The following is a 20,503-nucleotide window of genomic DNA, read 5'->3' as shown; positions in this document are numbered from 1 at the left end:
ACGAGAAAGCAACATGTGGGGATTTAGAACTACATCAACAGGACAGCAGAGAAAGAGAACAAGCCTGCTAAATACAACTTTTAATTGTACTGGTGTATAAGAAGCTCAACATGAGCCCACAAAATGCACTTGCAGCCCAGAAGGTACCCTGGGCTGCATCAAAAGAAGTGTGGCCAGCAGGTTGAGGGAGATGATTCTGCCCCTCTGCTCCACTCTGTTGAGACCCCACCTGAGTCGTTCGTCCAGCTCTGGAGTCTCAGCACATGGACCTGTCAGAGTAGGTCCAGAGAAGGGCCACAAAAATAATCAGAGGGATGGAACAACTCTCCTATGAAGAAAGGCTGAGAGAGTGGGGGATGTTCAGCCTGGAGAAGAGAATGCTCCAGGGAGACCTTATTGCGGCCTTTAAAAACCTAAAAGGGACTTATAACAAAGGTGGGGACAGAATTTTTAGTAGGTCCTGTAGTAGTAGGAAAAGGGGTAATGGTTTTAAACTAAAAGAGGGTAGATTAAAACTGGATATAAGCAAGAAATTTTTTACAATGAGGGTGGTAAAACACCGGCACAGGTCGCCAAGACAGGTGGTAGACGCCCCATTCATGGAAACATTCAAGGCCAGGTTGAATGCGGCTCTAAACAACATGATCTAATTGAAGATGACCCTGCTTATTACAGGGGGGTTGGACTAGATCACCTTTAAAGGTAATTTCCAATCCAAACCATTCTATGATTCTGTGATTTGCACCTTCTTAGGCAAAATGAAATTTTTTTAAAAACACTGTGAATACAAAAGTTTCACTCCAGGCTTTAACTGTGACTATCAGGCCAAAAAAAAAAAAAAATTTTCTTCAGAAAACATGCAACTCATGTCAGACAGGAAAGTGCACAAACAATCCATTTATTTCAACAATGCAATTGTTCATTACTAAAAAGCGTGTAATTATAATGCTGAACAGTCAGTGTTCATGGCTCCTTTCTCCCGTTTCAGGGCACAAGACGTTTATATCACGTTGATGTTGGAGCCAGTGAATTAGGCACACTGAAAACAAGTGATTTCACTGCTCTCACAGATTGTAGCTAAGTTCCTTCCCTTCTCATTGCTGGAAGTTTATCCTCTAATAAGTAATTCCCAAGACATCTTGCAATAGGAAGCATTCATGAATGAATGCATTAATAAATGTTTCCTATTGCAGGACCCACTGGGAATTCTTTATAATACTTGTAAGGAGTTTACAGACCTTCATTAGTTACATAAAAAACCCCAAAATTTGCTTTTTCTGAACATAGTATTCCACCCCTTTTCAAAATACCACAGTCGACAACTAAACGCTAGCATGAAACAGAGCCAATGACCCTGTATGTACTTACCATGTACCACATGCTTGGCCACTTGGGATCATTGAAATAAGTGGATTGGGTACCACCAGGTTTATAATCCCTCTTTATCCTTCTTTTAACCACCTGCTGTTGTATCCACTCCACCTGCCAACCAGGAAAACATATGGAAAGTGTTAGGGTTCCGTGGAGATTATCAAGAAATGTGTGAAATCTTGGGAAGTTTCCCATTACCATAGTCCAAGACATATTTCATGTTAAAGAGTTCATTCTGGCAATGGGAACACACAGCTCACCTTGGCATACTGTTCACTGAGGAATATGTCCAATTTAGTTAGTGTTACAAATCTCTCTTGAACAACTACCTAAATCCCCTGCTAGAAAGACTTCATTGGCTATCATCTTTTAAATGCTATTATTTTATTATGTTTCATTATTAGACTAGTGCTTCTTTCAAATTTATAAAAACAGTTACTGTTACAAAATATAACAGCATATTACAATGAGGAATTAATTAAATTTCTAACAGGGTGGTGGTGGTTTTTTTTGGTTTGGTTTCTTTTTTAGTTTTTATTTAAGTCTGTGCCTGAAAACAAAAACATTCAGAAAAATATTAAAATGTTTTGCTTAACCAATATCTAAATCACCTTCACCACTTGGAGTGAAAAAACAAAATTAAATTGTATTTTTAGCAAAGTGACTCTTTGTCAAGATTCTCTCAGCCAGGCACCCTGAAACTTTATTTTATACTAAGTTCTCCCCAGGAAGAAACAGCTGGGTACGGAGCAACAGGTCAAATTACAACAAAAAAAGAACTTGAAACACGAAAACAAATATAAGGGTTAAAAAGCTAACTCTGAAAGGTATAATCTTGTCTGTCTGACACATCTTCAAAGATTCATGATACATCCAGAAGGGTGACACCAAAAGTGACATCAACCTTAGAGCAGCTAGAACTCTGCAGTTATTTCTGCATTAGCTATTCTAAATGGGAGCTAGTTTCTATAAATGTAAATAACATAAACTATCCACAGAGAAACCCAAGTTATATTTACACACATCTAGCTTCCTGACAGCTCATATTTCTGCTGAATTGTTTCAGGGGATATAACTATAAAAATTCAATTCACCTCTTTTCAAGCAAGACAGCCATTTCCTACTAGCAGCGAACTCTGCACCTTTTATTTGTGCTGTTGATGAATGTCTGTGTATGCACACAAACATAGAAATATATAAAAGAAGTTTACTTTCAGCTCATGTATTTCTTTGTCGCTTGCCAGAGATGGTATTAATGTTTTCCCTTGGAAGGCTAATCTCTCTACTGCGCATCCACAACTCAGCTTCAAGTCCTTAGACAGACATAGGTCCATTGACATTAACAAAAATTGTGCTTGAGATCCATACCATGCCTACCTCTACCACCTTTACCATACCACTCTGGCCTCTAGTTCTTGGTCAGATGAAAATACAGGAAGACATCACTGAATTCAGGACGAGAGGATTGCTAGAACATTCCTTGTAGAGGTTGGCAAGGCTTTGTGGTTTTCTTTATAAAGAATAAATTAACTTTTCCCCTTCCCAAGAATTAACTTTAGGGCCAAGAATATTCTTCTAGAGGAGAAATTCTGTCATTTAAGAACACAGATAATCAGCTAGTGTTAAATCTTCTAGGAACAAACATAGATCCCTTTCTCCTTCTAGGAGAATTGAGAAATTTGATATGTGCCTTTCTCTCCTGGTTACTGTGCTCCTCTTCCAGCTCAGGCTGAAATCCACCTTGGTGGATGCCCTCTCAAGAAGCCAAGAGCTGACTGCACCCTTCAGATCCTAAAAGATGCAGAGGTGCCTTCAGCAGGAGCCGACGGCTAATCAGTCTTTGGCACCATTTGACGTAACAAAGTCTGGAGGCCTGTAAGATGCACAGAGCATACCTATATCTGGGCAAAGGCCAAAGGAGGGAGAGCCAAAAGACTTATGGCTGCTTTAAAGTGGGATCAACAACCATCTTAACTAAATCTCTCCTCCACGAAAAAGGCTGATTCGCAACTGATTTATAATGAACCCTACCTTTTTGTCACTTGCTGCTAATATATGCTTTCTTTTCCAGACCAGAAGCTTGTTTTTCTTCAAAGTTTCTTTCCTTGCAGGTAGCCCAGACCTCCCAACACATCTGAAGCCAACTAAGAGGCATGCTATGTACCATCTAATCTCTGACTCTGCAGCTGCCTGGATTGCCACAGATCATGGACCTCTCTCCTCCTATTACTAGTATTTAGCAATCAATAACAAAAAGGCTTCAACAGGCCTGAATAAGCAACCATGGTTTTCAGGGCTTATCTACATCCACCTTCTAAGCCTTATTATGAGATTTATGCCTCGGTGCTAGAAACAATTTCACCTGAGTGAGGGGTCTCAGGCTTCTATGCTGCAGGAGTATTTACTGTCATCTTGATTCAACCTTAGCTGCAGGAATTAATCACATGAGTATGCTACCATGTTGAGACAGTTGTTTAAATCAACAAATTTCAACACTGCACAGCCCAAGAGCACACAGAGCACACCATGCCACGCATGGTAACTCATTACGAAAACTCATTTATATCTTGAGTCTGCAGGGAGGAGTTACAAATGCCTGCTACCAGTGCATTCTGAGGATATGATAGTGTTGTAAGAGCATCCACAGAGAAAAAAAACAATGAGACAGACTCAGGACAAAAGGATTAAACCTTCTACCACTGCTACCTCTAATTTAAATGCATGAACATTAATGGAAGAAGGTAGTCACCAACACTTCTATTCCCTAGAGGAGCTGTAAATCAGAGACCCAAGGGACCCAATTTGGCATTAAGGACTCCTGTGCATCAAGGCTCCTGTAAGAACTACCATTGCAACTGTGAGAAGTTTTTGAAAAACACCTTTCTTTTGTACATGGAGCCAGAGGATCGTAAAATATTCCCTGAGCTTGCGCAACATGCAAGTTTAAGCAGAATGTCAGCAACCTAATGCCATTTCTATATGGATAAATGAATGGTATTTTCCTGACAAGACAAATTGTAAAACTCTTTACTATTCACTGTAAAAATATGTTGTCTCCCTTTACTTACTGCCTATTCAGCTGCAAATATCTGCTGACCATTAAAAACACTGAAACATAAAGGCAGCGTAGCTCTTGTGGAGACTGATACGTGCATACATTGATGCCTAAAAAAAACGCACACTAATTCCTTTTCTCTGTTTCCTTTATTCCAGACAACATTATCAAGACCATTTATCAGACAGGTATTTAGTCCAAGCAATCATAAACACTGTGTTGCTGCACAGTTCTAGTTTACTGGAACAATAATTTGATACATAAAGAATTTTGTATATATTTGGGTATTCGTGTACATGCCTACCTTTGTACAAGAGCTTGTATCAACTGAGTTAATCTGCAAGCCTGCAGTATAGTAGGTGGTTAGATCTTAGTGACATATAGATAAATATTTTTCTGTGTCTTATCTACCACTTTTTAACAAAGAAAGTAAGTGACTATACTTCAGATTATGTATCTGTTGCAGATTACATGATGGCTGTTGCCCATAATTCCTATTTCCTCAGCTCCTAGCAAAGTTAGGGAAAATATGTGAAAGAGTAATTTTGCAGGCGGCAGCCTGCATGATCAGACCCAAAGCCAGAAAAAGGAACACAATTTCTTGTCTTCCCATAAGACCTAATGACAATTTTATGTATACATAAAATTAATATAAGTAAAATAGCCGTTTGATTTCATACAAATACAGAAGGGGGTAAATGGCATGTTTGCCTGATTATGTAAATGGGAAGACAGTGCAAGTAGCTCTCTAATGATGGAATGGAATGGAATGGAATGGAATGGAATGGAATGGAATGGAATGGAACCGAACCGAACCGAACGGAACAGAATCAAGACTAGAACAGAACAGAACAGAACAGAACAGAACGTTTCAGTTGGAAGGGACATACAACAATCCCCTAGTCCAACTGCCTGACCAATTCAGGGCTGATCAAAAGTTAAAAGCATGTTATTAGGGCATTGACCAAATGCTTTATACAGACTGACAGGCATGGGCCATCAACCAGCTCTCTAGGGAGCCTGTTACAGCATTTGACCACCCTCTCGGTAAAGAAATGCTTGCTAATGAACAGTATGAACCTCCCCTGGCACAGCTTTGAACCATCCCCACCCAACCTGTCACTGGATCCCAGGATGAAGAGGTCAGCATCTCCCTCTCCACTTCCCCTCCTCATGAAGCTGCAGAGAGCAATGAGGTCACCCCTCAGCCTCCTTTTCTCCAAACTAGACAGACCTGGTGTAAAAAATTAGGACTTACTTTGAGTACTACAGATATCCGTATCAGTGAAAAGGGGAAGTGAAAATTACCATTCCCAGTTAGTGACTGTGCACTGCTACGAGGGAGATAGTGCAGTATGCTAAGACAGAATAGCCTAAAACATAACAATACGCCTGATCACAGTCCTGATTATAGGCTTGTCTGGAAGATTTTTAGCAAATGCCTTTTGTGGAGATCTGCTTACTATTTTTTTTTATTCTGAGGATATACTGACACAGCCATCTAGAAGACAATTTTCTCATCTGAGAAGTCAATGCATAAAATTTGGTTTACAGAAAATATCATTGCTATATAAATAGAACAGCCTACTACACTGAACCATAGGGTTTGGGGTTCTTTAATAAGTGAACAGAAAAACTTGCCAGTTTAAGTTAAATTGTACAATCACTGGTTATATTAATGAACACAAGGTCAAGACTCAGCCGTTATTTTAGTATTCTGACATATATTTCCTTTGAGTATTTTATGGGTATTCATCCACACGTCACTGTCAAATGCCTGGTATATCTTGGATTTCTTTGATTCTGTATGAAAAGAGCCCATTTGTACAAAAATATTTTCTTTTAAAAAGTGCCCACACTTTCTAACCCAAAGGCTTTGAAGGAAAGTCTCCAGAGTAATTGATTATACAGATTCCCATTTCTTGCCAAAAGGAGACTCTATGCAAACAATGAGGTGCATTTTAACATTTCCATAAAGTCACACAGAGGGGGAACAGTGCGCATTTTCCCATTGACTTCAGCTTTGAAAGTTCCATTTCCTGAATGTCTAGAAATCAAAGCCAAGCCAGATTGGAGACCAAACTATTTTACAAAAAAATCACCATTTCCAGTTTCCTCACTTCAGCACTCACAGGGTAGTTCTGCGCACGATGCAGCTCTTCTTCAGAGACCTGCATGGAATGCTGCTATGGCTAATTCAAGCATACTGCTCTTCTCTCTTTAAGTGCTAAAAGTTATAGTGAAATGTTATTTTTGTGTGAAACAAAACTACTTTCTACTGTTTTCACTCTCACCGATTCAATAGAATTCTTAGGAAAGGAGTCCCGTGTAAGTATTCTGCAGTAAGACCTTCTCCAGTGTAATAAACTGTGGGAAAAAAAAGTTTTAGAAATGGAAAAAAAATTAACACGCTGAAAAAAATAATCCACCAATTTATCAAACTTGCGTGATTTTTAACATACAAACACTAGACACTCTTGTGAAAGAGTACTTTTTCAAATTCATCGTGAGAGAGTCTGCTTGAATAAATATTTCCAAATTTATTAAAATTGAATTCAAATTGATTAAAAATGTGTCAAGTCCAGTATGTGAAAATGCCATTACTATAAAGCAGAAGTTACAGGCAAGCTGAAGGTGTAATCCTTTCCATTTTGAGGAAAACATGAATGGGATAAAAAATCAGCCTAACTCTGAAGTAGGTTAGACATTTCATACCAGAATCTATGATTTTTATGTTGCAGAATTAAATATGAAGGTGTGGGTCTTCAGTCTGTGAAAGAGTTGCTGAAGGTGCACTCCCAAATGTAATCGTGGCTTTATCCCTTGTACTACCACCATTCACCTCAATCTGTCCTATGCCTGTAAGAAGAAATTAGAAATTCCTGCTCAGATAACAAGAAAGCAGGTGCTGAAGGAACACTACAGATTAAAAAGACAGAGAAAACTCAGACAGGGGATGTGGAAAGTATTGCCAAGCAAGCAGTGAATCTGTGTGGAGCCAGGACGGATCAGAAAAAGGGATAAAACTCATCATGTGGAAAGCTGGCACTGGGCAGCACTGCAGCACTTATACTTGGAGTTTGTCTACAGAAGAATTGATCTGGGCAAGCATCCTCTCTCCCTACGCAGACAGTCTCATGCTGCACCTGGCACACTTCATTCTTCACTTGCCTAAAGACCCTCAATGCTCACATACAACTGAGTTCTGGTAGACCCAGCTGATAAAGGACAGGAGTGAGGCTGGGACTCTCAGAGACAGAACATGAGACTGTGCTTGGCACAGAATAGGCCGTAAGAGAAAAATTGTTCTTACAGTTCCTACTCTAGAGATAAGGAATGCCATCCAGAGTGACCTTGATGGGCTAGAGAGGTGGTCCCCTGTGACCCGCATGAAGATGAACAAGGCCACTTGTAAGGTCCTGCACCTGGGTTGGGGCAATCCCAAACACAGATACAGGCTGGGCAATGAGTGGACTGAGAGAAGTCCTGTGGATAAGGACTCAGAATCATAGAAACATTGAATCATTTCGGTTGGAAGAGACCTTTAAGATCATCGAATCCAACTGTTAACCTAACACTGCCAAGTCCACCACTAAACCATGACCCTATAATCTTTTAAATACCTCCAGGGATGGTGTCTCAGCCACTTCCCTGAGCAGCCCGTTCCACTGCTTGACAACACTTTTAGTGAAGAAATTTGTCCTAATATCCGGTCTAAACTTCCCCTGGCAAAACTTGAGGCCATTTTCTCTCATCCTATCACCCCTTTTGCTACAACCTCCTTTCAGGTAGTTGTAGAGAACAATAAGGTCTCCCCTCAGCCTCCTTTTTTCCAGGCTAAACAACCCCAGCTCCCTCAGCTGATCCTAAGAGGACTTGTTCTCTAGATCATTCATCAGCTTCCTTGCCCTTCTTCGGAGGTACACCAGCACCTCAATGTCTTTCTTGGACTGAGGGGCACAAAACTGAACAGAGTACTTGAGGTGGGGCCTCACCAGTGCCGAGTACAGGGGGCTGATCACTTCCCTAGTCCTACTCACCACACTGTTCCTGATACAGGCCAGGATGCTATCGGTCTTCTTGGCCACCTGGGCACACTGCTGGCTCATATTCAGCTGGCAGTCGACCAACAACCCCAGGTCCTTTTTCCGCCAGTCAGCTTTCCAGCCTTTCTTCCCCAAGCCTGTAGCACTGCATGGGGTTGTTGTGACTGGCGCTTCTCCTTGTTGAACCTCATACCACTGGCCTCGGCCCATCCATCCAGTCTGTCCAGGTCCCTCTGTAGAGCCTTCCTACCCTCAAGTAGATCAACACTCACACTTGTTTTCGTCAGTAAACTTACTGAGGGTGCAGTTGATCCCCTTGTCCAGATCATTGATAAAGATATGAAAGAGAACCGGCCCCAATACCGAGCCCTGGGGAACACCAGTTGTGACTGGCTGCTAACTGGATTTAACTCCATTCACCACCTCTCTTTGGGCCTGGCCACCTAGGTAGTTTTTTACACAGGGAGGAGTATGTCCATCCAAGCCATGAGCAGCCAGTTTCGCAGGAGTATGATTTGGGAAACGGTGTCGAAGGCTTTACTAAAGTCCAGGTAAATGAACATCCAGAGCCTTTCCCTCACCCACTAAGCCGGTCACCTTGTCATAGAAGGACATCAGGTTTGTCAAGCTGGACCTGCCTTTCATGAACCCATGCTGACTCGGCCTGATCACCTGGTTGTCCTGCATGTGCCACATAATGGCACTTGGGATGACCAGCTCCATAACCTTCTGCAGCACCGAGATCAGGCTGACAGGCCTATAGTTCTCTGGATCCTCCTTTGGGCTCTTCTTGTGGATGGATGTCACGGTTGCTAACCTCCAGTCAATGGGGACCTCCCTGGTTAGCCAGGACTGCTGATAAATGATGGAAAGTGGCTTGGTGAGCACTTCTGCCAGCTCCCTCAGTATTCTTGGGTGGATCCCATCTGGCCCCATAGACTTTTATGTGTCTAAGTGGTGTAGCAGGTCTGTCACCATTTCCCCTTGGATTATGGTGGTTTCATTCTACTCCCAGCCCCTGTCTACTAGCCCAGGGCGCTGGGTACTGAGGCAACAAATGGTCTTGCTGTTAAAGGCGGAAGTTGTGGATGACCTCTCCCTGGAAGTGTTCAAGGCCAGGCTGGATGAGGCTTTGAGCAACCTGATCTAGTGGAAGGCGTTCCTGCCCATGGCTGGAGGGTTGGAACTACATGATCTTGAAGGTACTTTCCAACCCAAACTATTCCATGATTCTAAGATTCTTACAAAAACAGTAGTCTGTCATGAAATTTTCCATGACACAAGATCTACTTAAGCATATCATTTGACAACACTCTCTTTTTGCATTTCACACTGAAATGAAGACAAAACGTCAAAAAAGTTAGGTTTAAAGTGCATAGGAGGATGTAGCAATATCCAAGGGCCATATCCTGATTACTGAACAACTGATATCCAAGCCATTATTCAGGAATGCAGGAAGGGTGATGAAGACTGTTGGCACACCTCCTCCTGTCTATGTGCAGAGTTACAAAAGTGAGACCTCCAAAAACTGGACTATTCAGCTTAACAAGAATTTTGTGGGTTTTTAGAATTATAATTAAACACCAGTCTATTTTCCTAACCTACCAGTATTCTCTGACTTGCAGTAGCAGCAGCCAGTTTGCACCATAAAAACAGATGAAGACAGTTGGGTAAAGTAGCTGTTGACATAGGTCAAGAGCATGGAAAATTATTGCAGATACCATTTCACAAACTGTAGGGGTCTAAAGTTGGATAAAAAGTCAGTGAATCCAGCAGAGCTAAGTGATGCATTCTTGCTGATTGACAAAGTGCTTCTTCAGCAAGGGTCAGTGACAATCCACAATCAAAGCAGTTGTCATAATTATGCTACACATTCTGAAAAAAGCAAGATAAAAAAAGAAACAGATGTTAGGACAGGCTGGGGAGAGGAGAGAAAAGAAAAGCAGAGGAGGAAAGAAGGCAACAAAGAATGCTTGAAATTACCACTTAAGCCCAAAGAAACATCTTGCACAACAGCAGGGCGAGCTACCGCAGTCTCACCCATGGAACAAAGCTGAAATTCAATGCACATTTTTCCACAGAAAACCCAGTCAGTCCTGATATGAATTAAGTGGTTTCCACCTACTTCGCTACATACAAGCAATCCATTGTAGCACTATAGCTATATTTCCACATCCATGAGGTACAATGATCTACAGCTGTGAATTTAACATATCTGAAACACCCTTTGCCTTTCCTCTGCAGCCTTCCCACCCCCACAGCTCCGAGCTCTTCACAAATATCACTACGTATCAGCCTACAATTGTGCGTAGCACCAAAGTCTTCTTCCTGCTTTAGGAGCAAGACTGTAGCGGAATACGTTGGGAAGGGAAAAGGGCACAGCCCAGCTAGCAGTGGAGAAGCACAGTTTCTGTCCCAAGGCAGTTTATTAGCAGACAGAGCCCCTGGGAAGGACAAGCATCACACTGAAATTCTGGAGAAGCTCAGCATTTCTGCTGATGGCCAGGACCCTTGTCCCACTGGAAAAGCAGGGAACAACGAAAGGCAAAAAGACCCACATTTTCTCTCCTTGGAGAAGTCTCAGTGGCTTTTCTATTCATAGGTGTGACTGTAGCAACTGCTGAGTGAACGTGGCCACGGCCTCTGCCCAACCTCCCCTCTTGCGCACTGTACCACAGCAGACCACAGAGCAGTTCAAAATTACAGGATGAAAATCACACAGCAGCTTTGTGGCAGAGCTGAGAACAAGTTCCAGTGAGCCTGGGCTCCTGCCCGGTGGCTTCCAGCAGCACCAGCACCAGCTGTTGTAGGCAAAGCGTGTCTCAAGCAGCTGGGGATTTTTCCCTTCCTCAGATCTGAAGTGCCCTAACCAGCTCAGATGCTCTGCTTCAGTTTCTAAAATAACTCAGCCTTGGAAAAGTGAGGAAAAATCTTTACTGCACTAGCTTAAAAGCAACTCTCATGTTTATACAAGGTAGTTCATCATTTATAGCCACAGGTCATACAACTCACCTCGTAACAACTCAAGAGCTACAAGGCAACACAATTTAAAAAAAGACCTCTTAATTGATACGTCAGCTTGGTATAGTACCTAAAGCACTGCTTACACCATTACGTACTATGTTAGTATATCTTGTCTTGGGACAGTAGAATCATCTAGAATTTCAATGCACCATGAGGATTAGTATTAATATCACTCCAAACTAAAACTGATATGTCATAACTCCATGTAACTTAGACCTAAACTTGCACCTTCTTAATAAACTGAAAAGTTGATGCTAAATCCAGTATCCACTAGGGGATAAAATTTTAAGCTCTCTAAACTTAATTAGCTTTGGAGTCTAACATCTGGCAGTTGAAATATCTTGCGTTTTATGTTTATATTACTGTAGCAAGATATATATTGAAAAAAACTGTAGAAATTTCTGATGGATTTTTTTTCTTGTCATAAATCATTTTAGTCCTTCAGACATCTGCACATGCTAATATAAGATGGCCTTAAATCATTTACTAAATGACTTCTTAGGAAGACAAATCTCTCCCACAGGGTCAAATTGAAATGTCAAAAATACCAGTGTAATTCCAAAGGTGTTGATTCAGTCAAGGGTTTGCCGTGGCTTCTATTGTCATAGGTATCCACAGCAGTTCAGCAAATCCAATGAGAGTTAGTGAGATAGTAAAACTATTCCATAATTAAGTGATATATAATATCCAACAGTGGTATACTGGTCTTGCCAAAGCAAATACTTCTCTTGAGTAGTCTCTTCACTGACCAAAAACCCTTTGAAATTGTCCTCATACAGTATCATTGCACTCTACAAAGGAAGAAACTATCACCTACTACTCAGTGTAGTTCCAGCACTTTTGCTTAATGATGCTTTGCCAACAAGGAAATTTTTTTACATAAATCCACCATGGAAAAACTCATCCACAAAGCATATACTAAATATCAAATCAAGCAGCTTTCTGATCAGAGTACTTTAAACCACAGGAAAAGTTGGTCCTACTTGGGTTTTTTTGATTGTGCCTGTATCGCTACTGTTTATATTCTTAAGCATAAGAAAAAGATCAATTTTTTTTTTCAAATCTGCCTTTTATGTATCATATACTTAGAAGTAGGTATTCAAAACTCAGAATTGAGTGAAAACTGCCTGTATCAAGTTTCAGTTTTAGAGTTTTGAAATATTAAAAATAATTGGGTTTTGCTCTTTATGGAAGTATCAGTTGCATATTTTACACCACCCCATTTCACCAGTTATTTGGCAGTTCAGATGCCTTTGTAGCACAACTTGGTAAATACTCCTATTTCTTTCATGGTCGGAATGTTTGTCTCTGATCTATCTCTTCAAATGAAGAGAGGGGAATCGTTAGTGTTGCCTCCTCTGGCACAAGCTTTAGTGAAAAAAAAAAACAAAAACCCAACAACAACAGAAAAACACCACCAAACCAAAAAAAAAAAAAAACAGAAAAGGGAAACATTCTGTGTCCTTTTAAGTCATTGCTGGCTTAATCTCTCTTTTTTTCAGCCTGTGACCCAAGCTCCAGTATATCTCTTTCTGTCCTGAACTGCAGTCTTGCAGCTGGCAGTTAAGTTTGCTGCTATTAAAATATTGATTGCTGCAGCTCTTAAACATTATCATCATCACCATCTGAAATAATTTTCAACCAGCTACCACATACATCCAGCCTGAGGGAACACTGCAGACCACCCCCAGGCAAATGAAAAAGGACTGAAGTTCCTTTTCCTACATTCAGTAGGCTGAAGAAAAGCAAATGTTTTTTCAACTGAAGTACTATTCCCACACCTCACAAATTGCTGACAGTGCTTCCAGCGAGGTCGTATCTCTCAATTTCTGCAAGTCAGAACACATGAAAGCTGGAGTGATGCTTGATTAATGAACCTGCTTTTATTTATTTTAAAGCCTGGATGAAACAAGGCCATCATCTCAGCTTTGCAACTCCCGGATGGTCCCTGTGCACATTCTGACACTAGAAAGGTGCCAAGAACAGTCACTTAGTAATGGATTCATTTTTCTGTGCTCATAACTCACAACACTCGTCATATCATAAACTGAGAAAAAGAAAATAAAGAGGATTATTTCCATGGCTATCATTTATGGAATAGACCTTTCAATAGCATATACTAAAGCTTTTCAGTCTCCAATCAGACCATTTATATGAGGTTGCAGTGTGGTCCCTACAGTCTTGCCAAATTTTCTGTTATCTGTGTTTATGTCATTCGATAGCAATCTTTATGAGCTATTTCTACTTTGTCTTTTGTTGGGATAAAAGGACTTCAAAATGCCCTAATATAAATGTGATTCTTTATATGATTACTGGCTATGAATACTCTCTGTACCAATAAAATCTTCTTTCTTCTGACCAAGACAATCTTCAAATATGTAAACATGTATCTTCTGAAGTATACAAACATAAGCTTTGTTTGATATAATCTGGTATGTGCTACAGAAGTTGCCTGTTCTTGCCAGGGAAGACATTTCAGAAGCTTCAAAAACTATAATGGGTTTCATAAACTTTCCTATTCGTACTATTTTTATATCTCTGATCACCCATTCAGTTCCTTTATCTGCTCATAGGAGGGACTGAAAGACAAAACCGGACTCTGGGAGATTAACAACACATGTATTATCATCAGACAACAGGTTAAAACCACCTGATTGCATTTCCACTATTTGCCAGGACAGTATGAAAGTCAAGAGAGATGGTAAGAAATCTCAGTCTCTCACAAAGGTGACAGTATTAAATTTACCTAAATGCCTTCTTCAGACCACCTCATCAAAGTGTATTTGGGGTCATAACATGACAAAGAAGTTTACCATACATCTGCACAGAGCAAATCTCACTGCTAGCTTCCTGCATCAAAGGCAAGAGAAGCATGTTGACACAGCAAGCGCACAGGAAAGAAGCCCAAAAATGACGAAAAGAAGAGAAAAAGAGATCCACAAGGAAGTTGTTCTAGGAGGCGTTCTTAGCTGAGGAAAGGGAAGTTTTATGGGCATTTAGGTCACAGTGTCCAAACACATATGCTGGTCACCAAACTGCTATAGAGGAGCATTCTTCAAACTCACAGACAGTTATAACAATGTGAAATGGCTAGAAGTTGAAGCCAGATAACCTCAGATAATGAAAAAAAAAAAAAAAGAACATATTAAAACCTTCTGGAAACTCTCCATTGCTGACAATGTTTAAGTAAAATTGGAAGATTTCTAAAAGCTACGCGCTGCTTCAAATAGAAATTCATTCTGCATTCTGGTGAGCCATATGACATCTGGTCAAAGATGGTTTGACTGGATGACCACAATGTTTTCTTTCAGTGTTACAGACTACGAGTCTATTGGCAACCATATTTTGGAGAAATAGTTTCTTAGGAACACCCTGGAAAGCAGAAAACTGTTCAGAATTCAGAAATTCTGGTTTTATTATACGATCACACAAAGTTGTTATAACAGCTACTGGTGATCAGGCCCAGTCAGCATGGGTTTGTGAAGGGCAGGTCATGCCTATCAAACCTAATATCCTTCTATGATAAGGTGACCCACTTAGTGGATGAGGGAAAAGCTGTGGATGTTATCTACTTGGATTTTTGCAAAGCTTTTGACACCGTTTCCCACAGCATTCTCCTGGAGAAACTGGCTGCTCATGGCCTGGACAGGTGTACTCTTCGCTGGGTAAAAAACTGGCTGGATGGCTGTGCCCAGAGAGTGGTGGTAAATGGAGTTAAATCCAGTTGGTGTCCAGTCACAAGTGCTGTCCCCCAGGGTTCGGTGCTGGGGCCGGTTCTCTTTAATATCTTTATCAATGATCTGGATGAAGGGATCGAATGCACCCTCAGTAAGTTCGCAGATGACACTAAGCTGGGCGGGCATGTTGATCTGCTTGAGGGTAGGTTGGCTCTGCAGAGGGATCTGGACAGGCTGGACCGATGGGCTGAGACCAGTGGTATGAGGTTCAACAAGGCCAAATGCCGGGTCCTGCACTTGGGACACAACAACCCCATGCAGCGCTACAGGATTGGGGCAGAGTGGCTCAAAAGCAGCCCGGCAGAAAAGGACCTGGGGGTGTTGGTGGACAGCTGGCAGAATATAAGCCAGCAGTGTGCCCAGGTGGCCAAGAAGGCCAACAGCATCCTAGCCTGTATCAGGAATAGTGTGGTGAGCCGGACTAGGGAAGTGATCATCCCCCTGTACTCGGCACTGGTGAGGCCCCACCTCGAGTACTGCGTTCAGTTTTGGGCCCCTCACTACAAGAGGGACATTGAGGTGTTGGAGCGTGTCCAGAGAAGGGCTACAAAGCTGGTGAGAGGTCTGGAGGACAAACCTTATGAAGAATGACTGAGGGAGCTGGGGGTGTTTAGCCTGGAGAAGAGGAGGCTGAGGGGAGACCTTATCACCCTCTACAACTACCTGAAAGGAGGTTGTAGAGAGATGGGGGCTGACCTCTTCTCCCTGGTGACAAGTGATAGGACAAGGGGAAACGGGTTCAAGTTACGTCAGGGGAGGTTTAGATTAGATATTAGGAGACATTTTTTCACTGAAAGGGTTATTAAACATTGGAATAGGCTGCCCAGGGAGGTGGTGGATTCACCATCCCTGGAGGTGTTTAAAAAAAGGGTAGATGGGGCACTGAAGGACATGGTTTAGAAGTGGCTCTTGTCAGGGTAGGCTAAAGGTTGGACTCGATGATCTTAAAGGTCCCTTCCAACCTCAACAATTCTATGATTCTATGATTCTATGATGAAACAGTGCATTAAGTCTCAGTTTGCTAACATACGTAAAAAGAAATTTTTAATTTGGATCCTTTACAGAAGCAAAGATAAACTGATATTCTGGCATTTATATTTATTTAGAACTTCAGCATCAATGGAAATGACAACATTTACTCCCTGTCAAAAAAAGGGAAAAAATAATGTCAAACAATAATCTAGGTTAAACACAGCTTATGTAAGCAGCAGTCAACACACCAATAGATATGACTGCTTTAAGTGGATTATATAGAAAGGATTTAAAATGAGTGTTTTATTTTACTAAAATGTTGTTTGTATTCATAAAATGTTCTGTGTGACACCAAGAGAAATACAATTGCACAGAATAAAATACACAGTACTTGCTGTGCATTTGCTGTTTGCAAAAGCTTTTATTCAACTGTCAGCACTGTCCCCGTTTCACAGGTAGGGAGGCAGAAGCATGAAGGAGGGAAGCCGTACAACGAAGGCCACACGCATTCAAGCAGCACAGCTGTGAAGAGGACGTAGCTGCTTGGCACCTCTTCTGAGCCATTAAAACTTGCAGCTCACAGGACAGTGAGATCTGCTATAGTGAAACAGATCAGCCAAGGAAAATGAGCAGCTTTCCAGTGACATTGGCTTTTTAAAATGATCCTAAAAGAATGGAGGTCCTTACACACAAAAAGTTGGGCAGGGGGGAGACTCTTCCACTTTGTTTCGGGGAGGGACGTCTTTCCAGCTCCCTGTCCCTGCCTTTAATTACCTGTTAATAATGCCAGTTATGAGAAATTATCTATGTGTATCATGATTCCTTCCTGTTCACCATTTAGAATAGCTGGGTGAGATAACAACCACTAGCATTAAACATGACTGTCTTGCCTGTCAGAAGCAGGCAGACAGATACGCACAAATGTTGACACATTGCATCAGGAACATGCATTGCTGCCAGAAAGTTTTCCAAATGCAGCAGAGGGGGGAAAAAAAAAACAAACAGAACGACCTTTAATCCATTTTTCTACGAATATTCTGCACTGTAATCAATATCATCAGTATCAGATGAAGCTGGATCCCCTCAGGAAATGGTGTGTAGAAGCTGTTCTGTCACATTCCTAGACAGCCTGCTCTGAGATGTGCCTTTCCAAATTGTGTTTTCCTTCAATCTCACCCTCTCGTGATATTCTGGCATTTGCCCCTGCAGGATCAGCTTCTTCTGGAACTGTGCATCTTTTCCTGGTTCAAAACTAGGATCTCTCCATTTCCACTCTTTCTGATATCCAGCAATTTTATAGCCCAATAGCCAAACCAGCAATTTGCTATGTCTCTGCCACTAGCAATGCAAACTGACTCTAATAACAGCAAAAGCATGCTTAGTATAACATGAGACCATTGCAGCTGTCAGAGCCGCTGCCTTCCCTGGCAAGCTCTTAGAACACAGATTCGAAATGAAAGCACTAATTCTCCTTACCTTTTTTTTAAAAAAAAAAACCAACAACATTTAGTTGCACTATAATTTTTCACCTATAAACTCACTTTGCTGCTAAAAAACACAAGAACATGTACTGCTTTACTGGAACTGCAAAGAAACTCCAATGTTATTAACACCTACTAGCATCCATGGACTAGGGATTGCCAAGCAGTTTCCTTTATAACTCTCAGCTTTTACATTTTTATAAGTCCTATGATGAAATAGTCATCTTACAGGTCTAAATTTCCCACACAAAGATTTACCTAAAGTGCTTTTATCGTTATTAAGGCCAAGCAAAATCCTGCACCAGTTCCTGAATTGTGAGAAGCATGTAACACCCTTTTCCTTTTTAGGCTGCAAACGGATTTTCTTTGGTTTTGTTTGTTTGTTTGTTTGTTTGTTTTTCTAACGTAGATTTGCATTTACAAAATGAAGCTGCACAAGCCTCTGTGATCTGGCTGCATATGCACTATATGCCCCTCACTAACGGTCTCACTTTGAGTGACAATGAGCACTCCCAGCTTGCATGGGGAGAGCCAACCAGGCAGATGTGCCACTTAGCAAGACAGCAACAGCCACGTGTTCAGCAATTCTGACAGAGAGGGTCTGAGAAAACGAAGAGAATTTAGAAAGCATTTAGATAACTCAAGGTACGCAAGGTGAACCGAATGATGCCTAATTATCTTAGCCACACAGCATGCTGCATATACCTTTTATGCTCTCGGCAAAAGTGGCTGTGACCTCTAATAGTCCCTGCACAAATCAATTGCCAGCTGAAGACTCCCATAGCATGTTGCACCAAACTGGAGTCCATCCTGCCCAGATCATTTCTCCAGCCTTTCCCTCCATGGTTGCAACAGTTGTGACGCTGAAGCGTCCTCTGATGAAGAGGTGTATGGACAGAGGCTTTTTTCCTCCTTGTTTTTGTTACTTCATTAATGTACACTTTGTAATTACACTTTGCAAACTTTGCAATTATGATATCCTGAAATGTTCTAATACCTACAGAATATAAGGTAAGAGCCGAAAAAAGTATTCACAACTAATTATCTACATCCTAAGTACTTTTATTTTCTGAAGTAAGATGACAAATGCTAAGGCAAATGTTAAATTTGCTGTTAGGTCTAGTAAGACATTTTTCTGAATTTATCCATTCCTGGGACTAGCACTGCAGCTCCAGTAAAGAGCTGTCTGCACAAGAAAATCACAACCACTATCACATATGAACAGGTTAGATTTACGCTTTCAGGTAGATAAATACAGATTTTTTGTTGAAATTCCACTACTGACAGTAGGGAAAACACATACAAAATTATTTTCCCTAATTTGTCCTCAAATTCAAGAAATTTAAGACATATGTTACATTTTGAATCTTAAATTGTGAATGGAGCACTGTATAATATTCACTTTCAGAAATATGTGTTCCCTACACAGCAGAAGTATCCCCTGAAGGGAGTTTTCCTTTCCATCACTCCTAAAGAACATTTCTATGTATTTCTGAAGGTTCCTAAACAAATTTCTGTAACTAGATCTAGACTACAGTCACAAATATTGCCACTGATCCTAATTTTTGCTCAACATGTTTACTGGAAAGAAAATGTATTTTAACACAGAACACACACTATGAGGAGAAAGCTAAGGAGTCCCATTGGCAGGAGCCCCAAATTCACCAAGTGCAGAGAGGTCAAAGAACACCATTTCTCAAAAGAAAAATCCTCTGTGTTTTTAAACAGCTCCAAACTATGATTCGGGTACAATCCAGCTGATTTTTTAAAGTCTTTAAGATTTATTATATTCAAGACACATATTCTGCAAAATTCAGAATGGGTTACTTCTTTTTCTTTTTTTTTGTTTCTTGATAGAATGAGTCTCTTGCAAAGCCCCAGGCCACTGCATATGTGTAGGGTCTTTTGCTTCTGCCTCTCCAAAACCAGAAGGCTCCAAATACATCAAACCCAAGAGAATGATGAAATCTGCCTCATTTTGAATATTCTTGTCTCAGAAGATTTTAGCTACTTCTCTGAGAGATGTCTGAGTCCTTTCTTGCCTCTTTAAAGCCAGCCAACACTTTTCTCATTGACCATGAAGTCCAGAGACCATAATAGCAGCTCTAGCAGCTCTACTGCAATCCATATAAACTGCTGAGTGCTAGAATGGGATATTTAACAGCTGGTCTGACAAGGGGCTTCTGTGATGTTGTGATAACTTGATAAAAAGGGTGGGGCACCGAAGTTTTTCCCAGAATACTACTGGTCAAAATCTTGACCCAACTCCTTGCCATCCTGCGGTCTTTCAATTTTCCTGCCTATCTCATTACCAGCTTAAGAAAATAATCATAGGAAAACAGCAAGAGAATGCAATCCTGCTGAATAATGTTTTTTTCATTCCTCAAACATTTGCTACACTAATTAAGTGAGCCAGTTAAAACCTCTTGACTAATCTCCAACTCTTGTCCAAAAATTAACAGTGAGATTGTCACTGCCAAGGAGTTCTGTAAAATGACCTGGCAACCAGAAAATTGGAATGTCCTGAAATCTAGTATTCCTTTTTAATGCACATGCAATTAGCGATATTGGTGGGACAAAACCCCTTTGAGGCAAGTGCTAACAACTGGGATAATCAGTGGGATAATCATGATGAAACAGAAGTGTAAGTGTGAGGAATCAAACACAATAATTTATTTCAAGAAACACTTTCATACTCCCTGACAGTGGGTATTTTCTCTTCTAAAATTATATTACACTGAATTCCTACTGGCCATTTTTATGCTTTTAGTAGAAAACATCAAAAGATAATTCCACTGGGAAGCTTCAGTGACTATT

The 20,503-nt window shown here is 40.9% G+C and overlaps 1 protein-coding gene across 2 annotated transcripts in view; it reads right to left on the bottom strand.

The window, feature by feature from the left end:
- The window catches only part of PCSK5 (proprotein convertase subtilisin/kexin type 5), a 253,931-nt gene that overhangs the window by 197,661 nt on the left and 35,767 nt on the right, over positions 1 to 20,503 (bottom strand). For both annotated transcript variants that reach the window (XM_074569790.1, XM_074569788.1), the window contains exon 3: positions 1,369 to 1,482. In XM_074569790.1, the coding sequence (XP_074425891.1) occupies positions 1,369 to 1,482 (114 nt within the window). The remainder of the gene's footprint in view (positions 1 to 1,368; positions 1,483 to 20,503) is intronic.

Source organism: Larus michahellis, chromosome Z (genome assembly GCF_964199755.1).
Source record: "Larus michahellis chromosome Z, bLarMic1.1, whole genome shotgun sequence".
Classification (NCBI taxonomy): domain Eukaryota; kingdom Metazoa; phylum Chordata; class Aves; order Charadriiformes; family Laridae; genus Larus; species Larus michahellis.
The sequence above is the reverse complement of the archived record's forward strand: the minus strand, read 5'-3'. Positions and strand labels throughout refer to the sequence as shown.